The sequence below is a fragment of the Myxocyprinus asiaticus genome, chromosome 11 (genome assembly GCF_019703515.2).
Source record: "Myxocyprinus asiaticus isolate MX2 ecotype Aquarium Trade chromosome 11, UBuf_Myxa_2, whole genome shotgun sequence".
Classification (NCBI taxonomy): domain Eukaryota; kingdom Metazoa; phylum Chordata; class Actinopteri; order Cypriniformes; family Catostomidae; genus Myxocyprinus; species Myxocyprinus asiaticus.
Genome location: NC_059354.1, coordinates 47,796,958 through 47,820,117, shown reverse-complemented (window position 1 = coordinate 47,820,117; position 23,160 = coordinate 47,796,958). Strand labels below are relative to the sequence as shown.

Sequence of the window (23,160 nt, the reverse complement as noted above, 5' to 3'; positions counted from 1 at the left end):
AAAGACACCTTAACTGAGGAATACATGGAGTGGCAGATCAAAAGACCATTTCATGTTGTGGTCAAAATTATGTCAATAAAACTAGACGCTGGGTCATTTCTGACCCACATATGCGTTCTAGGGTTAAATTAAAATCTGTTCATCGACTGCTTCCTGCTCATTCTATTATATCCGCAGGGGTAACAGCACAGCATTAATAGTGCCAGTCAAATAAAAAGAGCCATGTTTGCTCTAAAAAGAATGACATTGAGAAAATCTTACAAGGTATAAATGCCTTGGACATCTTTTCTTTATTGGTGTAAGGTCAAAAACAGTTTAAGCAAAAAAAAAAAAAAAGAAAAAAACAATCAGCACACGAACATTTCTGCCCATTATCCCAATCTTGCTCTGTTCGTAAACACCTTACTAGTGTTCTTACTGACTTATCCAATGTGTGCATGACTATTAACGTTTTGATGTCACAAGCGAAAACTGCACATAAGTATTATAGGTATTACATAAGTAACTCCTTATAGGTGCTTCAGCATCTTGCCCTTTGGTTACCTTTTTACATCATTGTGATACCTGCAGCTATCTGTTTACAGTAGCACTGTTCAACATTACACATTTTCAGTTTCATCAATAATAAGCGTAAAGACATATCAAAGTAAAAACTATTTTTAGTCAAAGTGAAAATGTTTTTGCTATTATTAAAATAAAAGGATTAAAAACTAGGTAACATTAATATCCCATTTATTAGCATTAGTTTATACATTTGGTGTCATGAACTAACAATTGAACAATATAAAATTACAGCATTTATTAATCTTGGTTAATGTTAGTTTAGCAAAATGTAGTTCATTGTTTATTGTTAGTTCATGTTAGTTCATAGTGCATTAACTAATGTTAACAAATACAACTTTTGATTTTAAAAATGTATTAGTATATGTTTAAATTAACATTAACTAAGATTATTAAATGCTTAAAAAGTATTGTTCATTGTTAGTTCATGTTAACTAATGTTAACAAATGAAACCTTATTGTAAAGTGTTACCAAAAATCATTTAAAGCTTTGGATATGTTTAAAGTACTCTATTTGCTAAATCTTGACACATGCTTTAAAATTGCTTCTTCCTTGTCTGGTTTCTGTTTGTGTGTAATGTTGGGTGGTAGTTGGGAAAGAGCCAAACGAGAGGACTTGTCCTTGAAAAGAACAGTTGGGCCCTTGCGCTGCTGCTGAACTTTCTGAACCAGACCATCCCTGAATTTTGGGTGGTTGGTTCAAACTGTTTTTTTGGCCACCCACTCTTTGGTTTGCTTGGGGAAAACCACATTGTATCGAGGCACGCCTACAAAAAGATAACATAAATAGTAAACCTTCATTACTGGCACAAGTGACAGATTAGATTCAACTTTATTGTCATTGTGCAGAGTACAAGTACAGAGCCAATGAAATACAGAAGCATCTAACTAGAAGTGTGTGTGTGTGTGTGTGTGTGTGTATATATATATATATATATATATATATATATATATATATATATATATATATATATACACACACACACACATATATAATTATGTAAAGTGCAAATTTGAAGAATTGCAGATGGTAGACCAATCAGTGCAAAGGAGTACAAAATATAACACAGAAGGTGCTTTGCCAGTAAATGAGGTAGAATAGGTCAGTGGTTCTCAAACTTTTTTGAGTACTGGACCCCATCATATTTCACATTTCAAGAGGCGGAGACTCAGTGGGCGGAGCCGCAAGAGGCAGAACCACAGGATGCTCAGGTGATGGAGCTACAGTAGGCAAGGGTTCAGGGGGTGGAGCTGCAGGAGGCTCGGAGGGCGGAGCCGTGGAAGGCTCGGAGGGCGAAGCCATGGAAGGAGGAGCGGGAAGTGGAAGGGCCTCCATTGAGGTTTTCTGTGATCCAGTCACATGTGGTCAGCCGAGACGCTTTCCTGTTTCCACCTGGCATTACCATGCGTTTCAAATGTATCTTTAGTGACCACTTGTGTTCAGATTTTGAGGGTCTCTGATTTCATGATGACATACATCAATCTAGGGCTGCAACATCTAATCAATAAAATAGATAATTATCGATAATGGAAATCATCGACAACGAATTTTATTATCAATTAGTTGGATATATGTGATGAGCATGGAGAAGCTCCATCAGTGACGTCACTTTACAGCACAGTGAAAAATGTGTTGCATGATGAGACTCATTTGAAAAACAATGGAGGCACGTTGAAGCTAAAAAAAAAACACGACCCAAGTTATCCAGCACACGAGAGCACTTAATAAACACTTCAAAGAAGATCATAATAAGCATACAGTTTAATGTGTTAAACTTGTTGCTGCGTCAGGTGCGTTGAAAGAGTGATTGTGCTGTTTGATGCGCTTAAGAGTTGTTTCTCTCCAGCGCATAACTTACATTTTACTGCTATTTTCTCTTTTATAATGTACTGTAAACATGTCTGCGTCAATCAAACCGTTCGCAATGGACAAGGGTGCGCCATCATTTTGATTAAACATCAAATTGATTAACAATTTATATATATATAAATTGAATAAAATACAGGACATTTTTATCCGATTAATCGAAGATTAATCGATTATCAAAATAATTGTTAGTTGCAGCCCTACATCAATCACTATGTCAGTGTGTTACAGCGTAATAATAAACCACAAAAAAAAAGTCATACAAGGCAAAGAAAGCACAGTGAACTGTTTCTCTCAGATGCAGCTGAAATTTGATCTAAGCAAAAACGCAACATTTTGAGCAGAATTATCCTTTATTTTAGTATTAAAAGTTCTCTCATCATTTACTCTTCTTCATGCCATCCCAGGTATGTATGATACTTTCTTTCCTCTGTAGAACACAGACTTTTAGAAGAATATCTCAGCTCTGATGGTCCTCACAATGCAAGCGAATGGTGACCAAAACTTTAAAGGTCCAAATATCACATAATGACATTGTAAAAGTAATCCATAAGACTTCAGTCGTTTAACCCTTGTACTCTGTTCGTTACGGGTGCATTCTCCTAGTGTTTGGAGTCAAATTTGGCCCCAAACAATAAACGTGTAATTTTGTACCGTAAACAGGTAATTTTTTTAAACAAATGTAATAACACTAACTTCATTAATTTAAAAACTCTAAAGTTGTGCAGTTTTAGGGGCGTTGTTTCTTTTTTAACCTAATCTACCTCTAAATTACTAAACTACACCCATTCATTTTCATATAAAATAAGAACATTTTATGCTATATTCACTTCAGTAAAGATCTACATTTCTCAATTCCATTCATGGAGAAAATATTAAATATGTGTCATGCTTTAGGGGCAGATTGCTGCCATCTGCTGAAAAAACAAAACAAAAAAAAAACAAAAAAAAAATGTTTAAATTAAAATGACCTGAAATTACAACTATAACCAATAGATTGCTGCAGAGGTCCACTCATTTGCCTGGTTGTAGTAAACTGATTGGTGTGTGTGCATGTGTGTGAGCATGCTTGGTGTGAGCCAAGTATTATTGTCTCACCCTTTCATTTCTCTGTGTGCGTGTGTGCGTATATGTGTGTGTGTGTGTGTGTGTGTGTATGTGTGTCTGTTCTCCATTGTGGATGTATTATGGTCTCGCCCCTTCATTTCTGTGTGTGTTCTGTGGCTGATTTTATTTGACAAATTCAATGCTCTCTTTTATAATCTCATCTTTTCATTCCAGTGTGTGTGTGTTTGAGAGAGAGAGAGAGAATGTGTGTGTGTGAGCACATGCGTTCCACATTGCAGATGTGTTATAGTATCACCCCTTCATTTCTGTGTGTGTGTGCTCTGCATTGTGGCTGATTTATTGATTTTATTTGACAAATAAAAAAAAAAAATGCTCGGTTTTATCGTCTCACCCATTAATTTCCTATGTGGGTTTAAATTTGACCCCGAACATTATGAGTATTTTTGTCACACCACCAGAATCCAGCCCAATTTGTTTTTGTGTGTACATAGAGAGCAAATGTAGGAAAAGTCACCAAACCTCATGCCACTGAGATGAAGGAAGCTATGTTTTTTTTAAAGAAGCAAAGTTCAAAAGGGGTTATTTTTGACCCCAACACTATATGAGGGTTAATCAATGTCTTCTGAAGCGATCCAATCAGTTTTGGGGGAGAACAAACCAAAATGTAACTCCTTTTTCACTATAAATCTCGACAGCAGTCTCCTTGGTGATCGTGATTTCAAGCTTGATTTCACTTCCTACAGTGTCAAGAACTAGGAAGTGTAATTGAGCTTGAAATCATGATTGTGTCTAGAGACTGCAATTGCTAGATGTACAATGAAAAAAAAAAGAGTTATATTTTGGTCTGTTCTCACCCAAAACCGATTTATCGCATCAGACGACATGGATTAAACCTCTTGGGTCATATGTGATGTCTTTATGTGATATTTGGACTACAGCCCGACTGATATGGGTTTTTTGAAACCGATATCGATTTTAGAGGGGGAAAATTCACGATTACCGATATGGTGGCCGATATAGTTAATTTGTGAGCTGAAATGAAATTGTGCACCGATATGACTATGCAAAGGTACTCAGAAGGCTGCTTTCTTAAACAAATATTTTTATCAAAGAATATTTGACATTATTATTATACATTGTCAATAAATTCTAGAAATGAACACTGAGAAAATAAATAAAAATACAATAAATAGCTAAACAGACATCAGTACTGTATGTTCAGTATCAGTCAGTTGCTGACCATTTAAATAAAGAATAAATTAAAATTATGGTTAATAAAAATCAGTACTGTATGTTTAGTATCAGTCAATGGTTGACCATTTAAATAAAGAATAATTTCAAATAAAATAAATAGTTAAATAAACATCAGTACACATTAGCTTCCACTCAGCTGACAAGGTTTGAAAGTAGCTTCGTGGTTAGCTAGTTAGCTATAAGTTCATTGTCACGGAGAGTAAAAGATGGACATCGTTGTCTGCTGAGCTGCAAAAATATGCTCTGATGCTTACCTTTCAATCTGCTACATTACTGACTACACTGACAAACTAGAGCTGGCTAACATAGCAAACACATGTGATAAACATGAGTGACATGGTTGTCAGGGAAAGGGTTAATGTTATATTAGTTATATAGAAAAGGGAAAATGATGGGGTCATTGTTTATTAATTTTCCAGTATGTATTTCACAAACTAGTTAGCAACTTACCGTGAATACACTGCTTAACTCCGCACCATCATCAGAGCCACCTTCAGCTCAGCTCTGTAAACAATGGAGTCGGAGCGCACTCTGCTGGACAAACTACGCTATGACACCAATTCTAAATCACCCCAAGCATTGCTTTCTGCATTATATGTTCTGAAAAAAAGTGTTCATATCTGCGCATATCGGAACATGTATACGCCGATACGATATATCTGTGAAAGGCTAATATCAGCCGATAAATCGGTCAGGCACTAATTTGGACCTTCAGAGTTTTGCCCACCATTCACTTGCATTGTATGGACCAACAGAGCTGAGATATTCTTTATTTTTGCAAAATGGCATGACGTGGTTTGTATCCTGGCAATTCCAAAGGTGAATTGCCCACTGCGTGTCGCTAAAAAGTGAGTTAAATGTTTTTCCAAAAAGATTATGTTTTTAAGGTTAATGTGTTTTAAATAATAAAAGATAAAAAAACGACCTCCCTACCTTAAACCTTAAACCTTAAACCTAACTGATAGTGCCATAAAAAGCAAATGTGAGATGAAAAACGCAACTGCTGAAGAAACCATGTGATTTTTTGGTGCTTCTTTGACACTTTCGGCTCATGTGTCGACTCGCATGCTCTTCAGCACTCGTACCCATGTCCTTTGAATCACAAGTGCAAGTGCTCTATCAGTTGAGCTACCGTGCAATTTGCTTGCACATGAACAAGCTTGTAAATGTAGTTGGTTATGGTATACAAACATTAAAATGTATCACCTTACAAGTTATCCGTTATAGTAAAAGTGTTTAGATGTCATAAGATTGCATTGAGTGAGGAACAGGGTGAAAAGGGTTTATGAACTGATAATCAGTCGTTTTACTCGTGATTTGTGTGAAAGGGAATAAAAGTCATTGTTGCTGAAACAATGTCTCAAACTGTGCTCAGATATGCTAATATACCAAAGTCTGTAATCAATTGTAAGAAATTTTAATATGAACATTTCTCATCGAATCATTCTAGTCAATTCTAAACTATCTATAGCTTTGCCATCCACATTAATTTCATTACTCTATACTCTTAATGTATGTCAATTGTCTCATTCGTGTCTCCCAAGTCATTTTAGCAGAAACATCTGAGACAAAGTGAAGTCTCAAGAGCAATACAAGAGCAATTCAGAGGGTCTTCTTAGGAAGTTCTCAATGAAGCATCGGTTCACAGAAAACCCATCATGCATTTGAATACGCAACCTATCATTGTCTTCACCACTCACATGGAACATTCATTGTGGGGTATAAAAACAATTTCACTGCATCTGGATCCACTCAAGTGTGAAAGAGGATCAGGGATGGTGTCTGGGAGAGGTTACTGGGGCTGAGGGCATGAAGACCACAGCTGACAGACCACAGATGGTTCTGAGACAGCACTTCCAGCTCTCTGGGCCTTTGTCATGTAAATGTACCATGACACTGCAGGCGCAGGGGCTGAAAGAAGTGCTTTCTCACGACTGAAATAGCTTTTAAAGACCACGTAAAACAAAGTCATGCCAATGGTCGGGGCCTCTGGGCGTTTAAGACTCAGCTCGTTGAATCAAAAACACAGGAGGACTATTCTACCTATTTACATCTGAGACACATGTGAGATTACTGGGTTGTTGATGTTGTTTTTTTGTTTGTTTTGTTTTTCAGGAGAAAAATCTGAAAAGCAGGAGACTTACCCATTTTGCTCTTCGTTTAGTCTCACTGCTGTCTAGTAGAAACAATTGAGATATTAGAGGTCTCATTTGGGATTCTTCTTTCCCATAGGCAGAGTACGGAAACACTAGAGGTGAGGAAAATCAGTTTTCAACCTGGTCTCGTAGAATCACGTTAATATACCTAAATTTTTGGTGGTGGCGTAGTGGACTAAAGCACTGAACTGGTAAGCAGAAGGTTGTTGGTTCAATCCCCACAGCCACCACCATTGTGTCCTTAAGCAAGGCACTTAACTCCAGGTTGCTCCAGGGGGATTGTCCCTGTAATAAGGGCACTGTAAGTCGCTTTGGATAAAAGCGTCTGCCAAATGCATAAATGTAAATGTAGTCGTAGCGCACATGCATCGACCACCTGTATACATGTGCATGGTCAAATGGAGTATACTTTAAAGGCCTAGTGCAGTGGTTCCCAACCCTGTTCTGCACATTTTGTATATCTCCCTTATCTGACACACCCAGTTCAGGATGTAGAGTTTCTACTAACAAGCTAATGAGTTGAATCAGGTGTGTTTAATTAGGGGGATATCCAAAATGTGTAGTGTTGGGGGGCCTCCAGGAACAGGGTTGGGAACCACTGGCGTAGCGTATGCGTAAAAATGAGGGCTGTCGATTTAACGCATTTACTTGGTGCAACCCCGTGACCTCATGCACAAACAATATGTTTTGTCTTCGCTATACGCTTTGCATAATTAAATTTCATTTAAACCAACTGATCTCAGTTCAGGACACTCGGGCTGTCATTTAAGGGTTAGACGTTTGACCCATGTGACAAAACAACAACGCTGATCTCTGTAGAGTTTGTCGTTGGGAGAAACTCCAACAAAACAACATCTGGTAAGAAATATCATTAAGTTTTTACATTGCAACCTGTTTGTATCAAAAGAGTAATTTGTCGAGAAACAGCACACTGTTAAACACGATGACCTTCGACGAGGACTGTGGGACTGTGGGATATAGGAAATCCTATATTCACTGGGCATTAACACATTGAGAATCAATGAGTTCATACAAAAGCTGGAAAATTTTTATTTTCAGAGGCTGTAAATGGAGTTAGTATGAAAATAAGGTGCATTTCAAATTGTTCTGAGACCAGTGCAGTCAGATAACACACTGCTGGTTAAGTCATCCACTAATTAGGAGGCAAGGGAACATCCTATAGCTTTCCTAGGCAGCTGAGTGCATTCACTCCTAAAATCTGAACAAAAGTTCAGTTTCAGGCTGCAGATGATGTTTGGATCACTAAACATGTTTGGCAGACATGAGACAATGATAATCAGTACTTAGATTCAGAATTTATAATGTATCATTTTTTTTAACATGGTTTGCAGTGATTGGAGGATGCTGGACATTACTTTGAATCAGAATTATTTATGCAAATTTCTGGTTGGTAAAATGCTTCAGCACTGGCTATCACTTGTTTGTTTGACAGTGCAAAGAGAGAACATTGAGATTTTGTTGCCAATGTAGAAAAAAACATTGTGTCATAAAAGTCAAATCAAATTATTTTTATTTGTATAGTTATTATTTGAAATTTCACAACTTAGGTCCGCTGTCCCCATATGAGGACATCAAATTTTAGGAAAATTATTTGCTTTTTAAAAAAAATAAATAAATAAATATTTTTTTTTTGCATGTTTATTAGGTGCTACTGGTTACAAATCAAAAAGGGAAATGAAAAATGCACACAGCAGTTGCCGATAGGGTGATCAGGACCCTGACGTGAAGCAGAGAACTCTTGTATCACCCTGAAGGGGTTTATTTTGCGATAACAACCAGCTGACTGTACATTGTCCCGTTTATTACACAGAGTTCTGTTGGTATTCATTTTGTGAAAATGACAAGCTGACTGCCCATTATCCTGCCATTTACAAGACTACTTGCCAAATAAACAAATAAATGGACATGAAACATTGATTTGCATTGGAATTATGTAATGCTGTGAGAAGGAATAAATCGTAACAGCTGAAACCCAACTCCGGTTTGTGTATACGAATTTTTGTGCAATGCTTAGGATTTTGTTGTCCATAAAGAGATTCTATCTATCTATGTATCTATCTATCTATCTATCTATCTATCTATCTATCTATCTATCTATCTATCTATCTATCTATCTATCCATCCATCCATCCTTGTATATTTACCTATATGACTTTTAAAATTACTTATATGACTTGACCTAAATGGCATGCATAATTTCACAAGCAAAAATAACAATACCCTATACCTTTCAAATATCAGTTCATTAAATACACCAACAATTAAACAGAAAAAAGTATTCTGAGGGAAATATTAGAAAGTATTTTGATGTTGATTTTATAGTTACTACATTTTCACACTCTGTTTTCTCTGAAACTCAGCAAATGAGATAAACTCATCTGTCATAGGACAGATCATTGTCTAAGAGACCTGATTTCAGTCATAACTCTATTTTGCATTTTGCCTTTGTTGGGCAGTATAATCACTAATTGTACATTTCAATTTAACCAATTAATCACAAAAGTAAAAGATAAATAATTATCATAATTTAATATTATATAATTTATCCCATCTGTATACACATTTTAGGTTTCTAATATAAGGCTATATGTTATTAATTTCCACATCTAATATATTTTCTGCCACTCCATGCTTGTATTCATCCTTGACATTATTTCTATCCACTCTATCCATGTATTCTAGCGGGGCTCTGATTTATCTTTGTAATTTTTTTTTAAGGGTGCAATTCTAATGTGTTACATTTACAGTATTTTAGTAATAGTGGTAGTACCAAGAATAAAGTGTAGTACCTCAAGGTATATTGCGATTAATTCAATTAATTAATCAGCATATCATGTAATTAATTTGATTAAAATTTGTAATCGTTTGACAGCCCTAATAAAAATCAAAGTATACTTTGGGCTAAAGGAACCACATAATATAATTTTGCAAAAATGTTGCCATAATGTTCATGAGATCAGGTTGAATAAGTCAAAGTATTGCAACACTTTATGCCATATTCTCATGGCAAAAAATCACTACTTTTAGTTAAATATTTAACATTAACATATTCGGGGGGGAAAAGATTCAGCACCACTATTATATTACGAATATTATCGTATCATTACCCAGAAATGAAAATAATTTTCGTCACTTTGAAGTGCATAGCGCAAGTAAACTATGTATGTAAGTTGCAGCCTTTTATGTTTTAAAAACACACTAGGCCATATGATGATTTGGAATTTATTTCAAATAATTGTGCTGCGCTAATCACAATATCAAAGTTTTGAATAACTGTCAATTAACCATAAAACAAGATCTGAATATAACCGTGCCACCCCTTCACTTTGAAGCACGCGGCACATGAAAACTATTTAATTATTTAATTCAATCGCAGCATTTTGTGGTTTAATTATTGCACTAGGCCATACTGTGATTTTGAATCTATTTCAATTAAATTTTCAGCCTTGGTCACAATATTAAAGTTTTCAAGAACTGTCAATTGAACAAAGTATCACAATAGGTCATTTTGTGACCCAGATACAAATTTAACTGTGTCACTCCTTCACTTTGAAGCATGCAGTGCATGCAAAACTATTTGCCATTTAATTAAATTGCAGTCTTTTACGGTTTAATAATCGCATTAGGCCATTTTGCGATTTAGATTTTATCTTGATTCATTGTGCAGCCCTAAATTACAATATATCAAAGTTTTGAAAAACTGACAATAAAAAACATATATAAAAGCAATTTTATCGTATCGTGACCCAGAAACTAATAAAAGAGTGTCTGCTCACTTTTAAGTCCAACATATAGTAGAAGAGTTAATATTGGTTGGGCTTAATTGTGAAATTTAAAATAATCATCTGTCAGACAACTGACCAGTGCTTCACATCTCATAGGCCTTCATTTACTTTCATTGTTTCTGGAACTCAAAAACACTCAAACACAGAAAAGAAAGAATTATTAGTGCTCTGGGATGAAGAGGGTAGGCAGAACAATGATGCAATGCTTTTAGCTATTCAGCTGTGTCTCAGGGCAGTGGTGGGGGCAGGGAAATGATGTCATCGCTTTCTGCATGCTGACTGTGTGACTCAGCCGTGCTGTCAGACAAACAGCTGTGCACACTAACATTCTCCTTTTGTCCTGCTCGCAGGAACGTCTAAGAAAGGCTGCTAAAAGACCTGCCAATCAAATCATCCCAGGCTGCAGACCTGCACAGCAATTGACCCTTCGCTAAGTAGGGTTTCTGTAGCTCAACATGGCTTTAGCAACTGCAAGATTATGTGTCTGATTTCCCGGAAACAAACAAATGAATAAAATGTACACTTTGAATGCATTATGAGTCACTTTATAAATGTAAATGGAATAGTTCATCCAAAACTTGTATGATTTTCTTTCTTCTGTGAAACACAAAAGGAGATGCTAGACACCATTCACTTTCATTATATGGGAAAAAAATGCAATGAAAGTGAATAGTGACTGAGACAACTTTGTGTTTCATGTAAAATATAGTCATGAAGGTTTGGAAAAACAAAATGGTGAGTAAGTCATGACAGAATTCTCATCTTTAGGGGAACTATGCCTTTAAGGCAGGGCTTAGCAAAAAGGTCAATTACGACATAATAGCTTGAGAAAGTCTAAGAAGAGTGCAGGAGGTCACCAATGCCTCGTTTTGCTTTCACAGCTGAAGTTTAAGTATTCCCCTCCACTAAATCATCCAAAAACAATACAAATCCTCCATAATCCCATCAGCCAATTCAAACAATAGCAGGCCAGGCAGTGGAGAGTTTGCAATAAGCGGCTAGTTCAGCCTGAGGCGTGTTGAAGAAACAATCAGGTAACAAGACCTGGATTGTATCTCAAGAGAACACTACATTACCTACAGTACAAAGAGGATATCAACACAATCAAAGCTCTTTAGACAGTGAACAAGAGAACAAAACACAGCCTGATTAGCCACAATATCTCTGAATCACACAATTATCTGCTGCTAAGCTCACAAAAAGAGTTGCATAAAAAACCTGAACTGGCAGTTTAATGTCGCCACATAGTCCTCTACGATCACTAGTCTTTCAGCCCATGAGTGAGCTAGCCTTTCTGTTGTGCGCACACACATGCAAAAAGGCTGATGCTAATTAATAGGGATGGAACTTGCGGTCTACCAACCAGCTAGTGGGTTAGTGAGGTCAACCAGTTTATTTAGATTTTTTTTAGCTTTAAAAAGGATAGTTAAACCAATAGATGAACATTCTGTTATTATCTACTCATTCTCTTGTTGTTCCAAACCTGTATGACTTTATTTTCTACATGCTAAAACATGTTAGCCCTACCTAGCTACATGCTAAAACATGCTTACAATGCCTAGTGACATACTAGCAACACCTAGCTAAATGCTACACTCTACATGCATCACTCTATCACTCTATCTGTCTGTCTGTCCGTCCGTCTGTCCATCTTTATAGTCGTATGAGTTTGCAACAACATAAAGGCCAAATTATACTTTATGGATGGTGTTTACAATTTAATATTCTTTTTCTTCTTATTCATTTAAATCATTTTACATTTTTTACAGTTTATTTGATAACTTTTTATCTATTAATAAATATATTATATATTATCTATATAAATGTATTATTTATTATTTTATTTCATGTCCTTAATTGGTTTTTATTTTTGTATTTATCTTGTATTTTCTTTAAAACTTTATATGTAAAGCACTTTGAATTGCCATTGTGTATGAAATGTGCTATATAAATAAACTTACCTTGCCTTGCGGCGCTATGTCTCGTGCACGTGACGCAAATTTCGTCATCAATAAAGTGCGCGTGAACAATCACCTCGAGTTGACTGTACCAAAGAGAATCACAAAGCAGTCAGAGCGCACGCGTCGAACGCATACGACATTATGACAGACATTTTTGGCTGCTCATGCAGCCTTCTCTCAGAGAAGTTGCATCTCTAAATTCATCCTTTTCTAAGAATCACCGCTACAGCCAATAAAACAGTAACACATTTATAATTTCTGTCTTTTTCAAATCGCCTGCTGTAAGCAGTACAAAGACTTTGGTAGTTTTGTGAAAGAAATAAACTTAATAAACTTAAATATTAAATCTGATTTAAATATTGTCCTAAATATACATGCAGACGGACATTTTTTAAAATTGTGTTGCAATTCGCTATAATATTTCAATGTCTCAGAGTTGGTCATTGCGTTTTTAAGACACCGTTTTAAATCTGCATTTTGTTCCATTCTGTTGCACACCATCCAGCTGTCCAAATGTCCAAATTTGTGTGGTGAACATAAATCTAAATTAGCCTAATTGTACAGGGCTTTAGACTGACTAGTCGAGCAACTGTTCAGACAATCCAATGACTAATCATAATTATGTAAATTTGTATATTTGAGCATCCCAGGTTTTTTAGAGCTCCTTAACCTCTACAGTATTTGGCATAGTCTGGGTCACCTCATCGCTCTCCTATCTGAGTCAACAAACTCCAAAAAACTAGCGCAGCAAAAACTTTATCCACAGCACTTCTGACTTCCAAGTCCCCCCATCCCCCGCTCCTGTTTTCCCTCCATTTCGCTCATATACTCTGGCTGTAGAGGCCATAATTGCTAGCCTCAGATATAATATGAGAGGGCTCATTACTGCCTGCCTCAAATGTAATGAAGGCCCCCATAATGGCAAACTGCAAAGCCACATTATGACGGTACATTTCAATATGCTGTAATTTGCAGATTTTGCTGCAGGTCAGAGCTGAACCGGATAGTCATTCATAACATACATTTGTCATATAATAAGATCCGTGGGGGTCTAGCTTTTCCCAAACCAGCAATATAAGCAGATTGCATTGGCCATATAGGTTCTAGAGCGAAATTGTTGTGAGTAGGGAAGCATCAACTATATATGCGGTTGATAAACTCACAAAACTACATCAGCATAAAATGATCACAACTGTTCTAATGGCAGATTCTCAATGTACCAAAACCAAAACCAGCATAAACAATGCTTTGCAATTACAGCTAAAACTAAAAGCAGATATTATATCTCCTTATGAAGCATTGACAAAGGGCTTATGAGCAGAGACACATCCTATGGGCAGTACGGCTGGGCAATATATATATATATATATATATATATATATATATATATATATATATATATATATATATATATATATATATATATATAACGATCTTGACCAAAGTTTTTTGACAATATATACAGAAATGTATGTATTTGCTCTGAAATTGCTTAAAAATTTATATTTTGTTCAATAAGAGGAACCATACTTTCGACCAAACACCCACTATTCACAATCAGATAAAATAATTTAACAGAATATTTAAAAAAAAAAGCTTAATTTTGAACTTTTGTTGCCAACTTCTCCCATACAATTTGTCCTATGAGGGAGACAAACTACTGTATATCTAGAGACCAAAATATCATGGAAACTTGTGGGTGCAAGCATCTGGCAACCACCCAGACCACCCTAGCAACGACATAGCAATGCACTAAAAACAACTCAGAAAACCTTAGCAACCACACAACACCCATTTCTAATTTGTCTTTATAGTTGTACTACTGGATTGGTAACTCAATTTCAGAATTCTTCATAGATTTAGACAGTGATGTAACCACATATTCAGGATTTGGGGTGGGTGATGTTTGCTAATATAAATAATTGAAGGATCAGTCATTGAAAAACAATTATTGGTTAACATTTAATCCGAATATTGGAGGCAACCATTCTCCTTCAATATCAATGGTAGTTACAGCCCTGGGCATGGCCTGGTCAAAAGGACGACATTGCCCAAGCCCGGTGGGATGGCAAAGCGTCCATGCCCAACTCATTTGAACAAATGAGACCAAAAAGAGGGCTAGATTAAATCAATCAGTCAACCAATTAATCACCAAACCATTTAATTTATCAATAAATAAACATAAACCTATTAAATACAAACATTTTGAAAGTTTTCCTGACATATGTAAGTATACTTATATTACAGTACAATATATTATATTGTAAATTTTACACAACATTTGCATTTGCTGTGTATTTTTAATGCTTATTAGAGCATTGCAGCATTAGCTTAGCAACATGCTAACACTAAACTCTATGGAAATCAATTGTGAGTCGAGTCTCCTGTGCACTTTGTGTGAGGAGTAATTTGTATGATGCACAGAGTTGCTGCCTATGTAGAATGTTCCAAACTGCTCACTTATGAGGTTTCATTTCAGTTAGGAAGGCAGCTCCCATGTTGGCAGTAAACAACCTTTTGTATAGTAAATCATGGAGGCATGTCTCACCTGAGTTGTGCTGTTTTTGGTCCAAGGTAACAGACACTCAGACGCTAAAGAGAAAGGGGATGGCGGCAGCTCTGAGAAGGGGTTTGGAACAGGTCCCACTTGGGTTTCCTCCTCCTCTTTACTTTTCCTGAAGAGACAAAAATAAATTAAAAACACCACTTTTTTTATTTTTTTTCAATAGGGCAATTAAATACTAAGGACATCTTGTAAACTTTTAAAGACTGATCTACCGTGAGCCCTGAGGTTGTTAATTAATGGTATATGCTTTTGTTAAAGCCATCAGTCTGCAATAATTCAACTTTATTTATTTATTGTGTTTAACAGGATAATTCCTGGTCTGGATTTATCTGTCACAGAAGGTTATGTGCTCTGGATGCATGCATTTTATTGTAATATTTTTATTGTATTTTTTCATTTGATGTATGCCATCAGGCAGTACTTGAACCAACTGTTATGAAAACATTTGGCAATTTTTTTTTATTTTTTAAAAAAATCCATGATGTGTTAGGCAACTAGAACCAGCAGACATCACTGGATCTAAAACAGTCTGCTGAGCAAGACAGCCAGCTGAATATAGGCAGAGGTCGATGTCATACTGATGACTGAAGGTCGGTCTCCCAGGCAACATGCTGTCTTCAGCCAGAGATGACTTCATCGGCTGTACCTGAGAGATCCCTGGAGACTGGTGTAAAGCGATGAGCAGCTGTCTGATGCTGTGTGATCATGCACTTATTTATAATCTGTTTAGAGACTTCTGGTGATGGGTGAAGCTCACGAAACTATTAAGAATATGTCCAGGTCATATTTCACCACCAAATCAAAAGAAAGATTTTTTTTTTTTTTTTTAAATGAAGCAAATTATTAGGACCATTAAAATGTTTGCATCGTGACATAACTTTCATGATATTAAAGCACATTTTCACCCCCTAAATTCTCATTACCATAATGCCAACAAATATCATACTAAATGTATTTTAAATTGTAAAGTACATCATTGTAGTGTTTGTGTTGTACTGCCTTTAATTTATGCTGATTAAAAAAAAAAAATGTAAGTAGCTTCACAGAGAATAATGAGAATTACATTTTGAAAAAAATAAAATACAAATAAAAACAAACAACTTATTACTTAATACTCCTAAAAATAAGCTTAATTTTATTTATGTATAATATAATATTATATAATATTATATAATATCCTTTGACTTTGGAGTGAAACCAGATGTGGACATGTTTTTGTAAGATTCAGATCAAGAGACATTTGTTTTCAAAAAAGAAAAATGTCCAGAAAGCAGAATTTCAGAAAAATATTTTATTGGCATGAAAATAATGTCCCAATGCAAAAAAAAAAAAAAAAAAAAAAGTAATACTATATAATCTACCTGTATATAATATAATATAATATAAGATTAGATTAGATTAGATCTTTTCTTTGATTCTGGTGTGAAATACAACCTGGACAACCTGGTTTTTGTGAGATTCACACTGCCTTCGGTCCAGTAAATAAAAGTGTTAATGAATGTAACAGTATGTAAACAGTAACTTTTGTGCCTGCATACACATTTACTTTGTGTGTGTTGCTCCATCTCAGCTGGCACACCCAGCTTAGAGAGGAAATAGATAGTTGAGAAGAGTAAATAAAATTGGAGAGAGAGAGAGAGAGAGAGAGAGAGATGGTAGCATGCTAAATCACAGCGAGTCAGCAAATCACCATCATTCTAGGGCAACTAAAAATTAGAAGTGACAGATTGAATTTACACAGTTTTGTAAACAATGTTGGTACTGTGTTGGGTCCCTACTTGATGTGCAATGCAAGATAACTGCTGATTTATACTAGTATGTGACATAAGCAGAACACTTTTTGCTTAATAAAACACAAGATGCACATAAAGAGGGAGATGATTGACAAAAGTGCTTGCATCTGCTGCATCTTAAAAAATGCATATCCAGGACACTACTGCAGCAGCCCTATTGTGAAAATGTTTCTAAAATGTCAGTATGTTCCACAATTTAAAGTTGAATCTGTGTAAGATGTGATTATGCGTGTAGACCCCCCAGTGCAGCGTGGTGTTTAATTCTATTCTTTGTGTCTAGATATGAGGAGGCTCAGCAGCTATGATAGTTATAAGTTGGTAACAGCACAAACAAACAAACAGCTTATTCCTTTTAGACCTAATCCAGTTTGAAGGACATATTCAAGCTGCACTTCCATGACCCCAAAGCTAGCAGACGTAATATAAAGTGCTAGCAAAGAGGCCCCTGACTTGCAATTCCTCCCACAAGTTGTGTTGGTTCATCCCGCTCTGCTCTAGCATCGCTGACGGACCCACCCATCGCAAGCTGGAAAGTAACAGGTGTTTGATTTGATTCCAGTTTCGAAGTCTCTGAGGACAACGGTTCGTTCTACCCCTCTGTTTACAAGTACAAAGTCTACAGTCATTTTTCAGGCAGACCTTGTTGGGAGCACAAAGGCACCTTTATTCCCCAGCAGGTAGAGACAACACGTTGCATGTGTGTGCAATCGAACACGTTAATGTTTAACCAGTGAGAAATGAGGTATGGTATCGACATAGATAGATAAGCTGTGGAGAACCTAGTGTCCTGGATAGCCTGGGTTGCTTATTATACAGAGTGTACACATGCACGCAGTTTAGTATCCTTGCAATCCGACAGACGTTTTCATCGTGATAGTTTTGTTAATGAAAGTTGCAAAAAACACAAGACAACTTGTGGGACAAGTCGTGATGGGACGCAACAAAAGTGTCTTACCTATTCCCCTTGATGAGCGAAGGGACAGCAGGAGTTGTCCTATTGTATGGAGCATTGGGTGGCTGCAAGGGGGAGCGTAGTGGGATGAAGGCCGACTCGAGTTTCCCGCTGCCTCTCACTCCCCGAAAAACGGCCGTGTTCTCCCCGAGGCTGCCAGAGGTGTGTGACTCATCCAGGGAATCATTCATAGCAATCATGGAGTGAGGTTACATCCACCAGCTCATCTGGGGCACAGGATAGGACAGACACCATCAGGACAGGCCCGAAAGAGTGCGTGTATGAGTGAAGTGAATGCAGCGCAGCAGTCCTCTTCTCTCAGCGTGCTCCTGCTGCCACAAAAACACAAACGCACATGCAGCCACGCATGCACACACACTCAGGCTGTGCTGCCCCTGCATGGCAGGCTGTCCTAGTTCTGGAAGCAGATCCCTCCTTCCAAAACATGATCCTCTATAAAGTTATTTTTAACTCTATGACTTCTGAACGTGCGTCTCGTTCTCATGCGGTCATGCACACACGCGCTGCCGTGATCAAAACCCACGGCACTCCTGTCCATTTACTCTTAATCCTGCCTTGAAAACTCTTTATTCTGTTTTTTGTTTCAGCCCAGAAATCCAGGACTTTTCATTTCATTCTTTTGCTTGAAAATAAGAACAGACAGACAAAAGGTTTCTTCGTTATTAGTATGCAATTTAGTTCAGTAATGAGACCTGGAGGTCAGCCAGACAGTAAAACCTACTGTTCCTTTGTCACAGACTTCGTTCCGTGCTGCACCCACCCTTTCCCTCACCTCTCCTCCTCTGCCCTGCACCCACAGCTGGTCTGAAGCCATGCACAGACATTGATGTCCACAGATAAGATGCAGTGTGTGTGTTTGTGTGTATCACTCATGGGTAGAAAGGAATGGACTAGGACTAAAAAAACAGCCCAGGACTTATAAAGAGTCTTGGACTGTAACTAGTCTAAGTTTTCAAATCCAAGCTTTGTACCCTGCAGAAAAAAAGGATAAACCAGCATAAGATTTCCTGGTCTTATTGGCCTCAAGCTAATTTAGTAGTTGGTTTCCCAGCCTGACCAGCTGATAAGGGCCCAAAACCATCCAAACAGACCTTACTAACCAGCTTGACCAAGCTGGAAGATCAGCTAACCACCTTTGATTGTTTTTTTCAGCAGGTTAGCTTAGCTATACCAGAGACAGTATAGAAAGAGATGGGTCACTGGTATATACAGTATATATGAATGGGAGGATTCGTAATGCAGAATATGGAGCCTCTAAGAATGCAAGTCCCACCTTCCAGTTAAAAGAGCCAGTCACCTTTTTGATAGAAACATTGCTTGTCAGTTTTCGCAAACACATATGCAGCATAAAAAAAATAGTGTTTAAATGCGATCTGAGCTAAAGTGACATAAAAATGTCATAACAGACATAAAAGAACCAGAAAGGCACCATTAAAGTAGTCCATATAACTCATGCATTTTATTCAAAGCCACTTGAAGACATGCAATAGCTCTGTGAATCACAAAAGGCTGTGTTTAATAAATGAATGTAAAGCATGCATGCGCAGCGCATTAGTGAATGGCACGGCTTTGTTGACACAAATACATAGCACATGCATGCGGGTGATGTGCTCCAAATGAACAACTTCTCAGATACTCAATAGTTCGGTTTGCTTATAACATGCATTTAGAATGCCACCAGAGGAGCATTTTACCAGATTTTGAATAAGAAGCTAATTAAACTACTGTGAACTAGCCCAAATAGAGACACTTACAGGACTTCCTGGAGTGGTCCGACCGTCAAAATAAAAGCCAGAGGGTTTTAAAGTTAAAGGTACATGACATTTATTACTATTGTATTATAAAATTCTAAAAGTCTATAATAATAATTAAAATAGTAGTGATATTAGTAATAATGTAGTATTACTATCATTATTATTTGTTTACAAATTATAACAATATTTAAGTTGAATGAGTTCCAAAAAATAACTGTGATTGAAAAGTGGACTGATATCTAACAACTAAAGTGAACAAAAAGAGATCTGAAACCTTTAAAGTCCAGATACAAGTTGAAACAAATGTGCAAAGAAAATGTATTTTCTACTGAAGACTTCCACTTGAATTACTGTTAATTTTGATGCTGCATTATCCAGTAGACTAGTTAACAATAAAGTTTTTCTTAATAGGCTGTACATGTACTGTATATTGAAATAACATGTAGTTTGAGGATTGTGTTTCTTTACACATAAATGAGTACCTCCAATTAGTATGACAGAGTGAAGTATACAGTATATATTATAAACTGATTATGAAAAAAATAAAACTGTTATTGGATCGGGATCAGTATTGGCAGATTGTCTGCATTCTGAGTGAGTGTGATTCATGCATTGATATAAATTTATCATTACATATTGCTGCAATTTAGAAATGCTTTTCTACATAATGTTACCTTATTTTTACAGGCTGCATGTCTCATTTGTGATCAGACGTTCAAAATCTAAGCAGCTGTGCAGCTCACCAATAACATTAGAGTGAACATCAGTAGGACCGCCCACTAAAGACCTCCTAGTGATACAATCGCTGTCAGTGTGAACAGGGCATAAAGGCTAGGGCAGTGGTTCCCAATTCTGTTCCTGGAGGCCCCCCAACACTGCACATTTTTTATATCTACCTTTTCTAACGCACCCAATTCAGGTCTTTGAGTCTCCTCTAACAAGCTGGTGAGTTGAATCAGGTGGGTTTGATTAGGGAGATATCCAAAATGTGTAGTGTTGGGGGACCTCCAGGAACAGGGTTGGGAACCACTGAGTTAGGGTATACTTCGTTTTTCCGCATGCCGATCCATCTCGCCTATGAGCACTCAGCACTCAGCCTTTCAAAATATACTATTTTGACCACAGGCCCATATAGATGCATTAGATGCATGCGCACTACGACTGCTCTGCAGTGCTCGTTTAGCACAGTCAGCCCGTAAAGATGTGGAAAAGATGCCAAGACACAAAAGTTGCACTTACTTTGCTGAATGATGAAAACTGTTTCATGCTAATTGTGCGCGAGACGTACTGGCACAGACAACGTAGTATGCTTTGGCCTTTGGGTAATTGAACATAATAGAACCAGTGCAGGTAATAGAACAGAAGGCAAGGGTTATGAGGAGTGTTTTTAAAGGTTGCTGCAAACAAGAAGCAATGCCCAAAGACATCCATCAAAACATGTAAACCAACAATTAAAAAAATAGTACAGTACCATGCCAATCGAGTACTAAACCAAACAAAGTGACCAAAATGGCCATCCTTGGTGATTTGAGTGTCAGTTGCACACGTCCTGTATGCAAACGTAACAAGGGTGTGTACGTACGGCCCATGAATCCATTAAAGAGTCTGATCAGCAAAAGTTCTACTGGGTCTAAGACAAGGACATCAGAGGCCGGACAGCATGGCGGTCCATAAATAGTCTCTGGCTTGCAACACATTCTTGTGTTATCAGTCAATGCAAATGCTTTCTAATTACATTAGCGTGACATGAGCGCCAGAGCTATTTCAGTTCAGCTCAGTCACTCTTGCGTGTGACAATACAAACTCACTCAAGGGTCTCAGCAAAGTGGACTACAAAAACTGAAGAAGAGGATGGAAACATCGAGTGTAATTATTTATTTAAAATTATATTTTTATTTATTTATATTTTCTGGCAAAAGTAATATGTAACAAATGGTTTAAATTAGATTTATTTAAATATGCACTTAACTTTGGAATAAAATGAGTTCAATTAAAGCCAAAGCAAATGTAGTTGCATTTACCAAACTGTATTGTTTAAAATTTATGAATTTTATTTACATTTTTTAGTTTAAAATTTTTACATTTCATATTCCTCATTAATTTTAAATAAACACTTCACTTGCATTCTGAATTCATAATATATATATATATATATACACACTTATCAGCCACAACATTAAAACCACCTACCTAATATTGTGCAGGTCCCCCTCGTGCCACCAAAACAGCGCCAACCCGCATCTCAGAATAGCATTCTGAGATGATATTGTACAGAGTGGTTATCTGAGTTACCGTAGACTTTGTCAGTTCAAACCAGTCTGGCCATTCACTGTTGACCTCTCTCATCAATAAGGCATTTCCATCCACAGAACTTTCGCTCATTTGATTGTTTGTTTTTTTGTTTGTTTGTTTGTTTTTGGCACCATATTGAGTAAATTCTAGAGACTGTTGTGTGTGAAAATCCCAGGAGATCAGCAGTTACAGAAATACTCCAACTAGCCCATCTAGTACAAAAAAGTAACTAGAACATTTGGCATAAAGGTTTAAAATCATCTGCTTGGTTTCCTGTTTTTGCAATTTATTTTGAAGTTCTCCTCATCTGAGTGCACAGACATAATGTTTACTGAAGGAGAATGGAAGGAGACCCACATCGTGGGGGTGTGATTCAGTGTTCCTAAGCTGGCTTACTTCTAATGATTAAAGGTGCTGTAAGCCATGTTAGCTGTTAAATTAGACATGCCTTTTCTCTCCAAAACCGTGCCCTCTGATGACACGCTTGCACACAGGGATGCTTGGAGTCTGCTTAAATCAGAGATGGAGCAGAAGAGCATTCCAAAATGTCACAGGTACTGTAAGAAAAATAAAGTAAACATGCAATATGCTGTCAGCAAACCCGAACAGTTACATAGACCTTGTACAGGTACTATGAATGAAATAGCGTTCTCACTCGACAAACTGACAACTGTCAAAATGACGCTCTCAGCTTCCTGCTGCCCATATGTGGGCTGCCCTGTGAACGTGCAGAATAATTGACAGGCAGAAAGCGCCTTAAATTCTTCTGATTGGCTAAACAAACAATCTGGTCGTGGCACGCCTACAATATTTTTCTGAATAAAACCAAAGTCATTTTAGGAAGTCAGTCCACTGTTGGCCATCTTTGGAACGCTCTGTCAATTTCCAGTCATGCCAGTGCAGCTCCTATCTACTTGAATGGGGAAACACCGAAATCTCAAAAGTGGTTGGTCAAGATTACGATCAAGAACACATTTTAAATCAGCCGTAAAATCAAAGAACACTGGCATCTTAAATTGGGCTTCTTTACCTCAGATTACGCTGAAAAACGCAATTCTACCAGTCTGTTTTGCTAATGCTCATGTGCATTCTCGAGATGATTGACAGGC

At 37.0% G+C, this 23,160-nt stretch overlaps 1 protein-coding gene across 3 annotated transcripts in view; it reads right to left on the bottom strand.

The window, feature by feature from the left end:
• The window catches only part of LOC127448257 (growth factor receptor-bound protein 14-like), a 98,320-nt gene that overhangs the window by 54,556 nt on the left and 20,604 nt on the right, over positions 1-23,160 (bottom strand). Inside the window, exons 1-2 of one of the 3 annotated variants that reach the window (XM_051710655.1) lie at positions 17,988-18,333; positions 15,222-15,348 (exon numbers count right to left, since the gene is read on the bottom strand). The exons of 1 other annotated variant lie outside the window; for it this stretch is intronic. In XM_051710655.1, coding sequence (XP_051566615.1) covers positions 15,222-15,348; positions 17,988-18,184 — 324 coding nt within the window. In that variant the 5' untranslated portion in view covers positions 18,185-18,333. Of the gene's footprint in view, positions 1-15,221; positions 15,349-17,987; positions 18,334-23,160 lie in introns of those variants that run through there. One more of the 3 variants, XM_051710658.1, reaches the window with a different exon arrangement.